Raw genomic sequence first — 18,416 nt, 5'->3', positions numbered from 1 at the left:
AAGAGAGTTCAAAAGGAGAGTTGGAGCCTTAAAAACACACCCCAGGGCTGTTTCTTGGTTGGCGTGGGTGTTATATAGGTCTCTGGATGCAACTGGCTGGGAGCAAGGCGAGGATGACGTGTAGGGCAGAAACTGACCAGCAGCCTTCCCAGCAGGCTCCGCGCGCCCCGGACGACTTGTGCGATGTGAGTTGTCGCGGGAAGTTGAACGAATCCATGAATGAGTAGCGACCCGGAAGTTCGTAGAGAAATGCCATCCTAAGTTGTTTGAAGGTCTGTGGTTCTCAAACTTCAGGCTGAATTGGTGATTTTAATAAGAGGCTGGTTTCCAGGCTTTACCTCTAGAAATCATCATGGTTTCCAGTTTGGTTTGGAGTTCATAGTTGGTTTGGAGTTCTGCCCAGGAATCTGAATTTAAGTAAGCTGATTCTTCCGCATCCCAACCTTTGAGAATCAGGGATCTAAATTTTACAGCCAGCTGCTGAACTAAGGCATGATTCTCTGAAGGCAGGGATAGACTGGGCCTAACTGAATTCTAACCCTTGTTCTAAATTATTTGTAAAAAATATTTATTTATTTGGCAGGCAGGATCTTCATTGTGGGAGCTAGTTCCTTGACCAGGGATCGAACTGGGTCTTAGCTACTAGATTACCAGGGAAGTCCCTAAATTCTGCTTCAGAATGGATCATGGAGGGGACAGGGGAGGCAGAATTTTCTGGAGGAGGGAGATTCCACACCATTACCAAGTACAGTCATTCATGTACCCAGAGCAGTAAATAATGACTGAGGCTATATAGTTATTTGGAGCAGATAAATACTGTGTATTTAGACTGTGTGATTGGGTAGCCATTGGCCACATGTGGCTACTGAAAAAATGTGAAATTGAATTTAAGTCCAAATCAAGATTTAATGTAAGTATGAAAGAAACCAGATTTCACACATTTAATGCAAAAAAGAGAAAAAATTTAATTAGCATTTTTCATTGATATATGTGGAAATAGTAATGTTTTAGAAATGCATTGTGAACTAAAATATGTTAAAATTAATTTCATTTGTTTCTTTTTTCTTTTGTTAATGAGGTACCAGAAATTTTAAATTTCTTCTGTGACTCACATTATATTTTTCTTGGATAGTATTGTTCTAGATCCGTATACTGTCTGGGTCTTAATTTACAGAAGTCCTTGCGCTTGCCATATGCTTCTCCTCGATAATACTGGTGTGTCAAGAGTCTGTTCTTCACTGTGATCTTAGCAAGGTGATTAAATTGTAAATGGCTCCTCAAGAGAAAAATGAGAAGAAAAAAGCCTGACCCAGCTCATTGATTAGTCCAAAAATGGCTGCCAGGCATGAATACCTCTGCAATATATAGTCAAGGGTATAAATGAATCACTGAAAAGGAAAAGACAATAAAAATGGCAGTGATGTCAAACCTGTTGACCACTCATGTGCTACAGAGTAACTCTATCATCTAGGGTCCTGTTCCTACCAACCCTAGTGGGGAAGGGAAGAACAGGAGGGATGCAGTGATGGGTTGAAGGAGGTGGTACCCACCTCTAGTGAAGGCAAGAGCAAAAGAAGAGCACTTTCTCCCAGAGTGAACTTTGTTGTACCTGAAACAAGGCTATCCGGTCCTATCTGCAGTGACTTGAAAATACCGTTTTGAAGATTATTTCTTTAAGTCATTACATTCTTATTCCGGTTCTCTTATCATTGGACCAGATGCCAGTGAAGATACAATGAAAGCATGAACATAATTCTTTTTAAATGACAGAACAGGCAGGGAGAAATTCGTAGGTTATTTGGGAGCATGACAAATTTTACACCTGGAGGAAAGTGCAAGAAAAAGAGATTCTCACCTTGTTAACAAAACTGGAACTGAAAATAAAGATTTGATGTGTTCTGACTTCCTGGCTGCTCTGGGTGCTATGGCGCCTTAAAATTCTAAAAAGATTCTAACACTCTCACTGGCCTCCTTCTATCTGGTGAGCTTGTTTGAGCTCCTCTTCCATCCTAGAGGTCTGGATGCTTGACAAGCTCTCTGCCTCAATCCCAAGATGCTGGGAAGAATCCATCCTGGTGGCTTGAATCATGGCGATTTCACCAGGTGACCGACATTGTAGCTTCTTTATGTACAGGCAAGAGCTGTGACTGGTGGCCAGAGAACCCCCCCCCCCCCACCGCAAACAACAACAAAAAACCCCCAAACTCAACTTTTCAAAAGGAAAAATTCATAGCATCTTGTCAGGCCTTTGCTTCAGCTGTGAACTCATTTACTCAGTAGAAGGAACTGAACCAGACTAGAAATTAGGTTAAATCATAAAGAGGGAAATGGGGCTTCCCTGGTAGCTCAGCTGATAAAGAATCTGCCTGCAATGCAGGATAACCCAGTTTGATTCCTGGGTCGGGAAGTTCCCCTGAAGAAGGGATAGGCTACCCACTCCCGTATTCATGGGTTTCCCTGGTGGCTCAGACAATAAAAGAATCCACCTGCAATGCAGGAAGCCTGGGCTTGATGGCTGGGTTGGGAAGATCCCCTGGAGGAGGGCCTGACAATCCACTCCAGTATTCTTGCCTGGAGAATCCCATGGACAGAGGAGCCTGGTGGGCTACACTCCGTGAGCTTGCAGAGTCAGACACGACCTAGAGACTGAGCACTGAAGAAGGGAATGACACTTCCCTTTGTTCTAATCAGCTGTGTCTTGAGACAGCATTCAGCAGGACCGGGGCATCTTCGTCTGCTTGCACGAGTTACACTAAATGGATTTGCCTATCAGTCCTGTTGTGGCAGCAGTCAGTGTACAAGGGATGTCACACACGTGCTTCGCAGGCAGAGTGAGTGATTCCTCAGACATACAGCTCGCAGAGGTCAAAACGTCTCTCGATTCCACCTTTTTTGTTTTTACTTATGGTGGATTTTCTGACAGGAAATGGGAATTTGGTTGATAATTACCAGGCGTAGAGATAAGGTTTCCTCATTAAAGTCTCATAAAACCATGAAAATAAATCATTGCCAGTGGAGAGAGAAAGAAAATCTTCTGTTTAGACTTTTCCATGACCGTTTAGGCCAATTCTTTCCCCCCTTCCAGCCCGGTGACTTTATATCCAGCTAGCGTAAGGCCTGATAATCAGAGGAAAGAATGTAGAGGCCTCTCAGACCTTTTCTGATTTCAAGTTAATGGCTTGGTATGTCAAGGACAGGCCGAGCCTGGCAGAATAAATTATGAAAGTGCAGCTGAAGAAACACAGTGGAGGAAACCCACATCATACACATCTGCAGATACGATACAGACATAAATAAATCCTACCATTTCAGGGAAATCGAAGGGGTCCGTTTGGCCTGCCCTGGAGATCAAAGCTGGTAGGAGTCATGGAGCGGCTGACAGTCCCAAAGGCGACTCCCCTAGAAATGGGATCCGCCCGCCCTTTCCTGGTCCCCCCTCTGTCAAAGCCAGGTCTTAGGGACCCTGATGCAACTCAGTTTCCCAGCAACTCCTCCTCTTCAGGAATTCCCCAACTCAGCCACAAACCCAGGAGCTTTCCAACTTTTCTGCCATAATTTTCTCTGGCCCCAAGTTCCCGCTTTGGGAGCATTTTGCTTTCAGCAGAGTTGATATGATCAGCTGATCAGAACAAAGGTGTTACCGGGGCACTAGATGGTAATAATGGCTTTCAGGTTTCCTGACCAATACCTGACCTTGGTTCCCAGTGCAGCTGTCCTGCAGCCTGCTCCCTCACTGGATCGCCTTACGGGAGTCGGAAGAGACCCACCCTAAAGTCAGCTGGTAATTTCAGACTAAAGAAATCCAGGTTATTCCTAAACCAGGTCATTCAAATGAAGATATCGGGGGCAGGTGACCGATGTGGTGTTGGGGTGATGAAACCTGCCAAACTCAGACAAGCCAGTCCCCTGCCGGGTGGACCAGAGACAATACCTGAAACCAAACTCAGAGCTCCTTTCACTCTTTCCTGAGAGACTGAAACACGTCTTGTGCAGTGACTGCAAAGTACCCTAATATAAGAAGGCTTTAGCCCTATAAGCCTATATCCTCCCCTTCAGTGGCAAGTACAGCATAGTCCTGAAGCTCCAGCTGAAAGCCTCCATCTGCCTCCAAATGTCTTCGTCTGCTCGAGTTGACATAACAAAATACCAAGCCGGGTGGCTTAAACTAGACATTTGTTTGCTCACAGTGCTAGAGGCCAGAAGTCCTAGACCATGTTCCGGTTCTGGTGGGGTCTCTCTTCCTGGCTTGCCGATGGCCCCCTTCCTACTGTGACCTCAAGTGGCCTTTCCTCAGCGTGTCTGTACAGGGACAGAGAGAAAGCAAGCTCTCTGATGTCTCTTATTATAAGAACACTAATCCTATTTGATCAAAGCCTCACTCTTATGACCTCCTTTGACCTTAGTTCCTTCCTGCACCTCCCATCCAGCCACACTAGGGGGTTGGGGCTTTAACATATACACTGGGGGAGACACAAACATTCAGTCTGCAACAGCTATGTCACTCGGTCAAAGGCACTGACCAATCTGAAATCTCCATCCTTAAATATCTCTTGAGAAAATGAATAGAACAGCCCTTGGCGGGCAGAATGCCCTGTGCAAGTTGACCATACTATGATGACCAAGGTGATGGTGATCATGGACCATCAGCTGGGCTTCTGCTTGTCCACCTTTCTGAGTGTGTTTACTGGGCAAAGGCTTTTGTCTGCTGCTCATCATCTGGGCCCCAGAACGACACCCTCCCCCAGACTCAAACTACCCAGCCCAGCTGAGCCCACCCTCTTCCTCCACGCGCTTTCCCTTCCTCCCGTGCTCTGGGGCCGTAGCCAGAGGGTGGGTGAGTGGAGCCACCTGCTGTCCCGAATTTGAAGCCAGAAAGTTACATTCCACATAATTATGTAAAATCTCCAGTTACCCAGATCACTTTATTCAGTTCCCTCCCAGTCTTATTTGCTAAAGAGGGGTGCTTATTTTCCTGTCTTTTCTGAGGGTTTTATTAATGGCAAGCAGGGCATTCAAGTTTTTCACTGAAAAACTCTGAAAGTATCAGCAAAGTATAATGAAAAGGACCTTGGGCGTTCTGTCTCCACCATCCGAATCTGTCCTTAAGTTACACTTTATCTCTAACTGAAAACATCCAGGCAAAAGTTTATTCCTAGGGACTTCCCTGGTGGTCCAGTGGTTAAGAATCTGTCTTGCAATGCAGGGGAGGAAGGTTTGACCCTTGGGGAACTCAGATCCCACAGGCCATGGAGCAGCTAAGCCTGAGCGCCACAACTAGAGGGTCTGGGCCCTGCAAGAGAAGATCCCACATGTCACAAGACCCGAGGCAACCAGAAAAAAGAAAAAGTTTATTCCTAAATCCAGGTGTCAAGGACCCAGAGTTCTTCTCTCATTTACTTGAATGTTCATGAAAGCAACAGCATGACTATTTGATAGGTTTTGCGACTATACCTTTGGGGCTTCTATCATATGCCGTGTATTAAATAGATTCCCTTGCTTTGTGAAGGGGCATTTGTGACGCTGCAGAGGGACAACCCCTGTTTGTCACAGGGAGCTTAGTGACCTAATGACGCGCCCTTGCTGAATGCTGGGCCCATTTTAGGAATGTTTGTTGAATGACTACATGAAATGTGATTCTCCTCCTGCATGCCTGCGCCTGCTCACACTAGCTGTGATGTCATGACTGGCAAAACTGGGAAGAGCTTTAAGGAAGAATTCAAGCAGAAAAGAACCGCTGACTGTTCTCGGGAAGGGTCGGGCATCCCAGCCTCCTCTTGTCAGTTCTCTTGACACACTTTTCTTGTCAGTGTGGACTGCGCCCCGTGTTCATCACTGGGGCTGCAGTTTTGGGGCACACACAGTCCCTGAATAGGTTTGCCTCTGTTTAGATGGCCGCATACCTGAACAGACAGCGAGGCCAGTCAGACTTTCAAGGCTGCATCTACACAAAGCATCCACTTGGTTACATAAACAGTGCAATCTAGTCCTGAGAACAAGATCTTTTTTTTTTTTTAATTTAAAAGTCAGGAAGGGATGGACCATAAGAGTACCTCTGCAGTGGAGAGAGCTGACAAACACTGCCTTAGCGAGGTGACCGAGGTCAGGATCAACAGTCATACATTATGTTGGTCTGTACCCCTAATATACATATGATGAAAACGGTACTTTACATCTGTGACCCTCCTTTCAAAAACCCATGACAACGCCAGTCTAGTCTTGAGAAAAACATCAGCCAAATCCTGGTAACGGGAGATCCCATAATAAACCTGACCAGTCCTCCTTCAAACTGTCAAGGTCCTCAAAATCACGTGGCTGGTGACTGTCCCAGCCATGAGGAGTCTAAGAGGACATGATGTTACTGTCATGGGGCGTCCTGGATGGGATCCTAGAACAGAAGAAGGACAGTAGGTAAAAACTAAGGAAATCTGAATACACTGTGGACTTTGATAATGATGTATTGACACTGGCTCATTAACTGTGATAATGGTTCATTACTGTACTCACATAGGATGTTAATGATAAGGGAAATTGTATGAAGGGCAGAGGGTAGTGCACTCCTATATACTCTCTATTTTAACTCTCTGTACTATCTGCTTAATTTTCCTGTAAATCTAAGACGGTTCTAAAACTAAAGTGTATTAATAGTAATGGTGTCCTGTGCTTAGTCACTCAGTCGTGTCCCACTCTTTGCAGCCCCATGGACTGCCTCCCGCCAGACTCCTCTGTCCATGGGATTCTCCAGACAAGAATACTGGAGTGGGTTGCTGTGTCCTCCTCCAGGGGATCTTCCCAATCCAGGAATCAAACCGGGGCCTCCTGCATTGCAGGCGGATTCTTTACCAGCTGAGCTACCAGGGAAGCCCCTAGTACCACTGGGAGTTTTGGTGCTTTATTAATTAATGTGCCTTATTAATTATTAAAGACTTTTGTGCTTTATTAATAGTAATAACAATAGTGGTGGTTTAGTTGCTAACTTGTGTCCGACTACTGTGACCCCCTGGACTGTAACCCGCCAAGCTCCTCTGTCCATGGGATTTTCCAGGCAAGAAGACTGTAATGGGTTGCCATCTTTCTTTCTCCGGGGATCTTCCTGACCCAGGGATTGAACTTGGGTCTCATGCACCGCAGGCAGATTCTTTACTGAGAAGCCCAGTAACAGTAGTAATAAAGCACAAAAGACAGTGGTACTAGCTTGCCCAGGCAGAGGGGTGCACAAAGGATAAATGAAACATTTGTTTATTTACTGGACTTTGGTGGGCCTTGAGGGGATTGTGTTAATGGAAATAAGTCAGACAAAGATAAATACTGAATGATCTCCAATTCATAGATGCAGAGAAGAGATTGGTGGTTGCTAGAGGCAGGGAGTGGGGGATGGGTGAAGGTTATCAAAAGGTTCAAACTTCAAGTTATAAGACGAATTAGTCCTGAGCACGTAAAGTAAAGCATAGTTTAAAAAAAAGATTAAATAAAACACCACCGCACCCTTGAACATGAAAGTCTATTCAGGAGTGAATGCTTAATAATCCTACTAAGCTTAATGTTTTCCATTTAGCTACTTCTTACTGTAGAAAACAGTGCTTTAGAATAATCATTGAAAAAAAAGTCAGGCACAGAGATTACATATGGTGTGATTCCATTCACATGAAATATTGAAAATAGGTAAATCCATAGAGACAGAAAGCAGATTAATAGTTACCAGAGGCTGAACAGAAGAAGGAACAGGGAGGGGCTGCCATTAGGTCTGGGGGCTCCTTTGGGGCTGAGGAAAATGGTTTGGAATTCGGTAGAAGTGATGGTCTCTCAATATTGTGAATTAACCAAATGCCACTGAGTCACTCCCTTGAAAATGGTTTAAGCCAATTTTACACCAATGTTAAGCCAATTTTACACCAATCAAAAACAATTATGATAATAAAATAATATGATAATCTGAAAATAAATAATTTTAAAGAAAATAATCTAATAATGATAATCAAACTATTAGTAATAAAAAATAGTAAGAACATAAATGCTGTGCTTTTGGTTTATCTGCTATTTTTTTGCCTTCATCAGAATTCCTAATGTTAATTTTGCATTACTGTAAAACTCTAAATGACCAAATAAAATAAAATTCCTTTCCATTTGGAAAGAGAAAATCAGGAAGCAATTATACACCAGAAAGGGAGGATGGTGAGGGCACCACATTTTGGCTGGTAGACGCGGCCTGTTGATGTGGTGGATGGAGGCCCACCCAGGCTCTGCCTTTCAGGAAATAACTTGGATTTTGTGGCTCTCATTGTCTCTCTAAATTGGGAGAGACAGGGTGAACGTGAGAAGATCCTCTCAGGAAGAAAAACCCAATAAAGCTTTAGACCATCAGGTTGTGTGGGAGTCAGTAAGAGTGATGGGGAGGAGGGAAGGGGCCTTGCACCAGCCATCAGGTGACTCAGACACAGGTGACAGCCTGAACTGACCGGGTGTCCTGGCCTCGTGCAAACCCAGCCAGGCCGCCAGGTCATACACTGTGGGTGGTGTCACCCGTGACAGAGCCTCTGTCTCACCAGTTTCTTGCGACCCTTCTGCCGTGGATCAGGGTCCTGGGATACAGCAGTCTTCAGAAGGATGAGCTGGGAGTGGTTGAATCTTGTGCCTGGTTTGGGGGCTATCCTTCCCTTTCCAGGGGTTTCAGGGGTTTCCAGGTGGCTCAGGGGTAGAGAATCTTCCTGCAATGTGGGAGACTTGGGTTCAACCGCTGGGTCGGGAGGATTCCCTGGAGAAGGAAATGGCAACCCACTCCAGCGTGGGAAATCCCATGGACAGGGAAGCCTGGTGTGCTGCTTTCCATGGGGTTGCAAAGAGTCCTACACAACTGAGCGACTCAACAACAACAACAACAGCAGCAACTTCCCTTTCCAGCAGCCAGAGGTTGGGGCATGCGCTCTGCTGCCGGGGTGTAACCAGGGGGCCTGGTCCGTCCCCGTGATGAGCACAACCAAGGAAGCCCTCTATGAGTAAAAGGCTTAGGGCGGGACGAGGGTGCTCAAGTAACTGCTATTTCCTCTCCCTCTGCCCCGAAATGCCTTTTTCTGGCAATGCCGAGTAAGGATGGATTCACCCCACTGGGAAGGTGACCTACCGCCGCCTGGGAGGCCCAAGGCAGGAACACGGGTGAACATCCCGAGGTCTCTCTCCCAACTCTGGCACCCAGGACCACGAATAGGTGAGGTGCTCACCACCAGTGGATCCCTGCTCCCTCCCAGATTCGTTTCCATCCACAAGAGTTACTAAACCAGCCATCATTCCAGTCTCAAGCAAGACAAAACTTCCCCATGAATGGGCTGTGATTACCTAACTCAGAACTTCACTGCGTCTAAGTGCTGGAATTGGAACTGGGAGGAGAAAGCCATTATTTTCAGATTCAGGTCAGAAGGTGAAGTTTAAAATCTTTATTGTCTTCAACAACCATGAAAGGTAAAAAAAAAAAAAAGTTGGACACCTATTTGAGACACAGAGCAAGAGGAGTTTCTAATTCACCCAAAATGTGCCCTCAGGAGGTTCCCCAAACAGGCACAGTGAAAAGCTGCTAGATACTGTTTTAGGCTGAAGACGTCAATAAGTTATGGTCAGAGGTAACTGAAGAAAATTTCAATCCTTTAGAGTAACCATGATAAAAAAAAAAAAGTCTCAAACACTTAGCACATCTTTCTTCTAATGCAAGACAGCATAATAACTGCGAGGCATTTTTAGATGTGGTCATTCAGACACATGTTCATTCATTTATTGAACAGACATATGTCAAAGGTTTAGGATGGGCAAATTAAAGAGGCAGTGGGATGCAGGGATAGGGTGTCCACACTGCCAAGAGCAACTCCATCATGGAAAACAGGAAGTGGATAATTAACAGACAGGAAGTACTCTACTATGATATATATCCAGGATGCTATGAGAGGGAGAAGGCTCAAATCCTCAGTTTCAGATCTGGAAATGTTCCCAGGAGAAGAGACCTCCAGAAGAGCCTAGAAAGATCTAACCAGGCACGAGGAAGTAAGCTGAGGTAGCATCCAGGATCTGGGAGTCAACAACAGAGGGGCCAAATGATGGCCCAGAGTCATTCTGGGAAACGCAGGGAGCTCTGTGGGCTTGCCCTGCAGAGTCGAGTCTTCAATGTCCCAAGAGCAGTGTGGTTCTCAGACAGTAGAGTAAGACCTGGGTTCAAATCCCACCCCTGCTACTTATTAGGAGTTGTGAGAAGCCTTCCCCTACCCTTGATCCCTGACCCTTCATTACCCACATCTTGGTGTGACCACTCAAGAGTGTTCCCACCTCTTAACTCAGAATCAAGAGGTCATGTAACACACTGAGCCTAAAAATCTCAAAGTAAAAGTGAAAGTGTTAGTCATGTGGGAATCTTTGCGATCCCACAGACTGTGGCCCGCCAGTCTCCTCTGTCCATGGGATTATTCAGGCAAGAATACTGGAGTGGGATGACGTTCCCTTCTTCCAGGGATCTTCCCCACCCAGAGATCGAACCCAGGTCTCCCACACTGCAGGCAGATTCTTTACCAGCCACCAGGGGCAAACTTACTTCTTACTCATATTACATGTCCAGCAAGAGTCAACAAGGTCTTCTACTCCACATGGACACTCAGGGTCCCAGGCTGATGGAGGCGCCACCGTATCGTAGCAGCACCTTCTCAACACGTGGCCTCTGGAGGCACTGTGAAACCCGAAGAGAGGCTAGACAGCCAGGTAGGGGCTATCGTGGCCAAGCCTGGAAGTGACAAACCTTATTTCTACCCATATCTCTCTAGGCAGGTCCCAGCCACCCAGGCCCAGTCTAATAGCAAGAGAGGCGGAGAAATGCAGGGGAGCACGTAGGTTTTCAGTGAAAGTGAAATGTTTCTGCCATAGCTGGACTGTCATGGGAAACATGAGTCGATCAAGTAAATAAGGGCAAGACTTGCTGCAAAGCATTTTGATTTCCTGGGTCAAGTGTTAGCACATTACCCTAGAGGCACCAGAGAGGCAGAGGGGAAGGGCAACGCTCAAAGCATTGCTTTAGAAAATTAAAATTAATCCCAGGATGAAGGATGGGTTAGAAGAAGGCCCTGGAGTGGGGGAGAGCAGTTTAGAGGATGTTGTCATCGTCTTGGTATCTGGTAAGAGAGATGTCTTAGGGCGATAGAAGGAGCGAGGAAAGTGGAGTGAACAGTGCATTTTCTGTAGAAGATTGATTACACGGACTGTCGAGATTGGAAATCCAGATCTTGGAGTCAAGAGGTGATATTTGAAACCAGGAGGGCCTGCAAGAGAGGGAGGAGACGGGTCCACCCAGAGCTTGGTTGTCCATTGGCAAGCAGAGGCTGATGGAGAGCGAAGAGACAGTTCCCTCAAAGGCAGCAAGTGTTGAGAAGGTGAGATCTGGATTTAAGTTTTCTACCTTCTTGGAAATTTCTCATTTGATCTTCGGATGAACAATTAAGGGACCAAGAATGAAAGCCAAGATTTTTATTTCTGGGGAAGTGTAGGGGCTTTGTGTATTTTCCAGTTTATCTAAAATGAAGGTATGTTACCTTTTGTACTAAGATTATAAAGTAAGGTTTTTAGTTTATAAAGAAGAAAAGAAAATTGTCCAAATAAAAGTAGATTTCCAGGGGACTTCCCTAGCAGCCCACTGGATAAGACTCCAGGCTTCTACTGCAGGGGGTGAAGGTTCAATCCCTGCTTGGGAACTAAGATCCCGTATGCCACACGGGGCGGCCATAAATAAATAGATAAACTGCAGCTGAGTCCAGTTTTTTTTTTTTTTTAAAGTAAATTCGCATTTCCATTACCTGGAAAACTAATAATTCTTCCCTAAGAATCATTTGCATTTTAGTCCTGGGACCACCACTACCCCATCCTGACACACGTTTCCTGAGACCCCAACATCCACAGGAGTTGGCTGAGAAGGTTTTGTCTGGGTGAACATATCGTAACATACACACGCAGACACACACACACACACACACACACAGCTCTATTATGGGCAACTCAGTGGTTCTCTCTTTCCCTCTTTATCAAATCATCCTCTAATCCATTAGTTGGTGAATTCGACTTCTTGTTTGGAATACAAATATCACCTTCGCTGGATGGGAAGAGAAAATTCCCTCCTGGTCTTTCCATCCCCTCCCCTTAGGCCACCCATCTCCATGGTTTAATCTCAGGAAGTGCCTCTTTAAATGCCAAGTATGGCAAAATGTGAGCTGTTGGGCCCAAGACAAGTGACACCCATCCAGAATATTAGATGAATAAGCAAAATTCTCCTACCGTTACTAAGGAAAAACAGAAAGCTCAACGTGTGTGCTGCATGGGTGGAGTTAAGAGCCTTATCTTCACATATGAAGGCTGAAAGTGAAAGTTGCTCCATCAATGTTGACTCTTTGCGACCCCATGGACTATACAGTCCATGGAATTCTCCAGGTCAGAATACTGGAGTGGGTAGCCAATCCCTTCTCCAGGGGCTCTTCCCAACCCAGGGATCAAACCCAGGTCTCTTGCATTGCAGGTGGATTCTTTACTGTCTGAGCCTCCAGGGAAGCCTATGATGGGAAAGCGAAGCCCAAAGTTTCGGTGATGGGTCAGGGCTCAGCACAAGCAAACCTGACCTCGTAGGACTTGGATCTCCCAAAGCTCCCGACACTTGCTGGCAAATATGCTCTTTTATGCAGTGAGGACTGAGACCCACTCAGGTGACCTCAGCCTCAGACATCTGGGCTGGGCATGCACGGGAGCCCAGAGAAACCAGGGAACCTGCCCTGAACAGCCAGGCTCCATCCAGCCCTGGCAGGGAAGCCAAAAAGCAGGCCGAGTTCTAGAGGTGCTGTCATCAGTCCCCTTGGTGCGATCTGCCTGTTGCTCCTCACACTATGGCTCCATCATTCCAGGAACCCAGCCTTTCCAAGGCCAGGGCTGAAGAGCCAACTCTTCCTCCTGCCTCTGCTCATCCAAGGCTTCCGGCATCTAAGACTCTGCTCACTGACTTTCTCTTTCCTCTAAACTCCCCAGAAGGGTCTACAGGCATGGCAGGCACCAAAGGCATCATATATAAAAATATATAATATATAATTACATATAATATATAAATATATAAAATATACAATAGATAATATAATATATAAAGCACATTGGATAAATTAAAAATAGACCTACCATATGATTCAGCAATTTCACTTCTGGGTATAGAGCCAAAGGAAAGGAAATCATTATCTCAAAGAAGTATTTGTTCTTCTGTGTTCCCAGTGGCCTTATTCACCCTGGGCAAAACACAAAAACAACCTATATGTATGTCCACAGGTGAATGGATAGAGAAAATGTGAGATACATGTGTAATTGATATACATATATAATTGAATACTATTCTGCCTTAAAAAATGAAGGAAATCCTATCATTTGCAATAATATGGATGAACCTCGAGGGTATTATGATAAGTGAAATAAGTCAGACAGAGAAAGACAAATACCACATGGTATCACTTAAACGTGGAATCTTAGAAAAAAGTTAAACTCATAGAAACAGAAAATAGAAAAGTGGTTTCCAGTGGCTGGCAGGGGGATGGGGGAAATAGGGAACAGACTTTCAGCCATAAGATGAATAAGTTCTGAGAGCATAATGTATAGTACAATGACTCTAGTGGATAATACTGTGTCTTATAATTGAAATTTGCTATGAGAATAGAACTTAAACACACAGATAAACTTAAATATGGGGGTGATGGGCGCATTAATTGACTCACTGAAGAGAATCCTTTCACAATTGTATAAACATGACAAATCATCATGTTGTCCATCTTATCTTACAACTTTATTTGCCAATTATACCTCAAAAAAACTAAAAAAAAAAAAAATCAGATCCTTACATATCCCTCTATTTGAGGACATTATTTGGGATCTTTGGAAGTTGGCCACTGATTTCTCTTATCCCACAGTCATCAATTCTACATGCAGGTGATCAGAAGAGGAACAACTCATCTATTTCAAATTCTTTCCAAGATGTACCAGCCACTGACACCATTCACAGATTTCCCTCCTCCCAACCAGGGGGAAATATGACAGACTGGAAATTTTACTGTAATATAAAATAACAGTAATGATATGAATCCATGAAGTAAGCAATGCCACTGAGGAATTTAGAAATAGTTTTCTGTTCTACTCATCTTTACTGAGCTTTGGTTTCCTTTGAATTCCTCCAAAAGAGACACTGGATGTTTTCAGTTTCAATGGTATATATCCAGTAAATTTTCATTCAGTAAACTAAACTCACTTTGAAACCATCTCTAATCCTATTAAAATCAACATGGGGCAATCTCAGAAGGCAGGGACTAGGGGTGTGATCTAATGAGGGGACACAAAATCAATTGTATGATGCCTTGATTGGAGAAAAATTGGGAACCAAAGCCCGGCAGGCAGGTGCTCTTTAAGTGTATTCATGTGCATGACTTGGGCAATGGGTGGATACATATCCAGAACTTGGAAAAAGAGGTAAAGCCCAAACCAGAGACTGACAAGATTCCTGGGGTACAACCCATGCAGAGAAGCAGGGAACAGATGGACACAGACGGAGTCAGAAGGGGTGGCCAGGCTCTGTCTGCAGGCACTAGTAATGGGTCCCTCCCTCGCCCAGGGGCATCCTCCCCTGAAACAATTCACTCCCCTTGTCTCTGAATCCCTTGCTCACCAAGCAACCTACTGATTGCTCATTTAAACTCTCCAGCAAAATTCCAACTAAAGAGGAGGTAGGGACATGAGTATTCTGATGCCTGGAAAGGTATGAATATTTGGGAAGAACTGAAAAAACATTGATTGTGAAGCAACATCACAATCGGTACCAGAAATCACCATCTCCCCACACTTGATTCTTTTCCTATTTTGTCCAGAAGTCTGCATGATTTCAAAACCAGCCGTGAGCTCTGCTCAGCAATTGGTAAGAAGCTGAAGAACAAATCTGACTCTAAGCTCCAAAGTGTCCTCCTTTGAATACTTTGCGCATCTGATTTCCCCCATCACACAATCTCTCTTAAGACAACTTAAAAGCATGGTTTCCGCTCACTTTTCAAGAATTATGTAAAATAAACATTTCAGCAGACAGGACCGTGCATTAGCTCTGGCTACTCTGCTTCTTGATAGAATTACCTCATTACTTTTCGTGGTCTGGCTTTCTGACCATGGTATCCTCTGTGGTGCCTCTTAAGAAAAACCGCTGGTACAGTGTGGATCCCAGTCCATACATGGGAGTGTCACATGTACTGTAGCCCTGCAGTGAGGGGACAATATTAATTACCTTGCTCCTGGTGTGGAAAACGACTAAAATGACCCATGCAATGAGGATGTCAAACTGTCTTTTTTAATCTGACACCTGTGTTGGAAACGCTAGGAATCTATGACACTTACAATTAAATACCTGAGATTACCAAGCACAAGTTCAGACAAGGCTAATTTAGAAATTATTGTCAAGACTCACTGAGGAACCATCATCATTTGGGAGAGAACTAAAGTTTAAAATACCAAAAGAGCCCTGCGGAGGGACTTCGCACATGGTTTCCTCATTTAGAAACTCAACTGAAAGTCAAGAACATTTATTTTATTTAGACTGAAAATCACAAAGATTCAAAGACAGGTGGGATTAGGAAGAATCTGTGGTATTGAGTGATTTCCAAAGAAGAGCTCTTTCTAGGAAAGACAAGGGTGGGGGGTGGAATCTAAATTCTGAACCTCCCTTTTCTCCAAGGTTTTGGCAAAGAACAAAGCGTTCACCTCTGACTAATGCTTTTGTGGTGAAGTTTTGTGACATTTTTTTGTTTTTGCCCCATGCTGAATAAAACTGAGATGGGAAGAAGTAAAAGATAAAAGTGCCAGACGGATTCAAACTCTCAAGAAGTCTCAAGTGTAGCCCAGGTCATCCTTTAAAAAAACCTAAACAACACAGAAACACAGAGAAGCCCTTTTTACATCTTACAAATGATACAAGATATTTCTCCTCAACCCCTTTCTCAGTCAAATGAAGCCTCTCTGAGGCTTCCAGAGAGATTGCCCATGTCTATCTGAAATATCAGTATTCAGAATATGAAGAAATAAAGCATTTCTGATCCCGGTATGACTAATATAAAGCCAAGCTGAGGGAGTGAGAAGGAAGATTAATCTAAGAACATTACAAGCGGCATAATGACAAACTAAAACCTGGCCAAGATCAATGTTTGGACAACAGCAAGTTCAGGCCCATTACAAGGGTGGGTGTGGTGTTGATGGAAAAGTTAGCGGAGGGGGGATTAGAACAAGAAACAATTTGGCATCCATTAGTCAAAGTGGTAAAGAACCAGCCTGCCAGTGCAGGAGTCTAAGAGATGCAGGTTCGATCCTTGAGTTGGGAAGATCCCTTGGAGGAGGGCATGGCTACCCACTCCAGTATTCTTGCCTGGAGAATCCCATGGACAGGGGAGCCTGGTGGGATACAGTCCATGTGGTCATAAAGAGTCAGACATGACTGAAGCGACTAAGCATGCTAAGCCAATGACTAAGCAACTAAGCCAATGACAGAGAAAGGCCCAGAAAACCCCACAAATAGGCTGAGGGAGTGACAGATGTAAGAGACCAGCCTTGTTCTGAGAGTTTTACACCCTGAATCCCAGCCAAGGGGAAAGGAAGTGGCCCCACATGCTCTCTGGAGCATCCTTCTCCTTGCCAGGAGACCCTGACTCAGGACACAAGGAAGCACGGAGGAGGCAGTGCTGGCGGCCAGGCTGCCTACTCCCCAAGGAAAACCATTAAAATGGAGCTGCTGCTTGTTTTTGACATTCTTGTGACCACTTTAAAGACACAGTCGCTCTACTTCAATCCTCCGATTCCCCAGCTCAAATATTATAAATGCAGAGCAGGTCGGGGAGGAACTGGAAAGCAGGCAGAGCTGGTTCCCGGGGGTCCACGGCCGTCTGTCACTGAGCTGTTCTCACGATGTTTCTTTCCTCTCTCCCTCCAAATGTGCTGGGGTCTGCATGTGATGGGGAATGGTGGCAGCTGGTCCTACCTTGGCTGCGTGTGACAGACGCTCCCGAGGCTACTCTGGCTTGCGGTGCTCAGGTGGCTCTGGGGCAGCACCGGGTCCCTCTCTGCTAGTAAGGATGGAGGACTCACTGGAGGAAGAGTAATGTCAGGGGTGGGGGGGAGGTCAGTCATCAGGGAAGGGAGCCCACATCTCCAACTTGAACCTGGAATTTGGAGGGAGAGCCTCGGACAGGACAGAGAAAGGGACCCTGGTTTTCGGAGGCCACAATCTTGATGGGCGAGTGCGTTTTCTGAAGCAAAACTAAGAGCTGGGACTCAAGAACCCAGAAGGGGTGACCCGGTTTGTGCCAGGTCTTTGGAGGTGAAAAGGAATTAGCTCAGTCTTTCAAAGTGGGGCTGTTCCAATGCTCACGTGTACTGTGTCCTCTTTTCCATCTGCTCCACCTTCTGGAACCCTGTCTGCAGGGCCCCAGCCCACTGTATCTCTACTAAAGGGAACATGGAGAAGGTAATTGCATCCAGGCTCAAGCAAGCACTTTCCAAGTAGGGACACCCGTGAGGTCAGCAGAGCCCAGCAAACCCCAGCAGAAGTGAAACCTTAGTGAAGAAGGGAGCCCAGGAAGCCCCCTCGAGCTAGAGAGTCTCCTTCTGGGTCCAAGCCTTGATTCTGGATTTTTGATTGAGCTCTGGATTTACTGAATTTTCATTAGAAAATTAATTTCGCTTGTTTTATTTAAAAAGTGTTGATCTTGCATTCTAGGCTCTTCCCCCGCTACCTCCTAGCAAAACTCACTCCTAAGGGGGAAAAAAAACCAGATCTATTTGTTTAGCCGATGTACTCAAGGCTTTCTGTGTGCTGGGCCCCAGGGAATGTTCCGGAAGCTACTACAGGGTACTTCACACCAGGCCCTCCGGGAGCTGAGACTCCCACCAGTGAGGGCAGCCTCCGCCGGCCGGCTCCCTTCTAAGCCTTATCTCTGAGTGAGTGGGAATGTTTCATTTTCTCCATCCTTCCAAGAATATCCAGTGTTGCCAGCAATTCAGAGACGGGTTTCCGGATCTTTGCAAGATCAGTTTCGGGTACGGATCCCAGCTGACCATCTTCTCTTTCGAGGCTCTACACCACTGAGCAAATGATGATATTCAGCACACGACCAAGTGACTTGATCTGCTCAGCTGTGAGTAATGAACAGGCAAAGACTTGCTGCACCCAACTGCTGGCTATTAATTGCACTGAGTTAAATCTCCTAACAACTGTTTTCACAATATCTTATTCATGAACACATTTAAAACGACACACACACACAGCGCACACCAGATTCTGGATAATAAATGATATTAAATTTCAGTGACTCGCCTCACCTTCGGTAAGATAAGGATGCTAATAAAGCCTGCTTCTG

General features: G+C 45.3%; 1 protein-coding gene across 2 annotated transcripts in view; it reads left to right on the top strand.

Annotated features, from left to right (window-relative positions):
• The window catches only part of ENPP6 (ectonucleotide pyrophosphatase/phosphodiesterase 6), a 101,795-nt gene extending 83,379 nt beyond the window's left edge, over positions 1–18,416 (top strand). Inside the window, exon 8 of one of the 2 annotated variants that reach the window (XM_065947587.1) lies at positions 18,035–18,416. In XM_065947587.1, coding sequence (XP_065803659.1) covers positions 18,035–18,153 — 119 coding nt within the window. In that variant the 3' untranslated portion in view covers positions 18,154–18,416. Of the gene's footprint in view, positions 1–6,693; positions 7,878–18,034 lie in introns of those variants that run through there. The other variant, XM_065947586.1, reaches the window with a different exon arrangement.

This window comes from Muntiacus reevesi, chromosome 10 (assembly GCF_963930625.1).
Source record: "Muntiacus reevesi chromosome 10, mMunRee1.1, whole genome shotgun sequence".
Taxonomy (NCBI): domain Eukaryota; kingdom Metazoa; phylum Chordata; class Mammalia; order Artiodactyla; family Cervidae; genus Muntiacus; species Muntiacus reevesi.
This window is presented reverse-complemented; position numbering and strand designations above follow the sequence as displayed.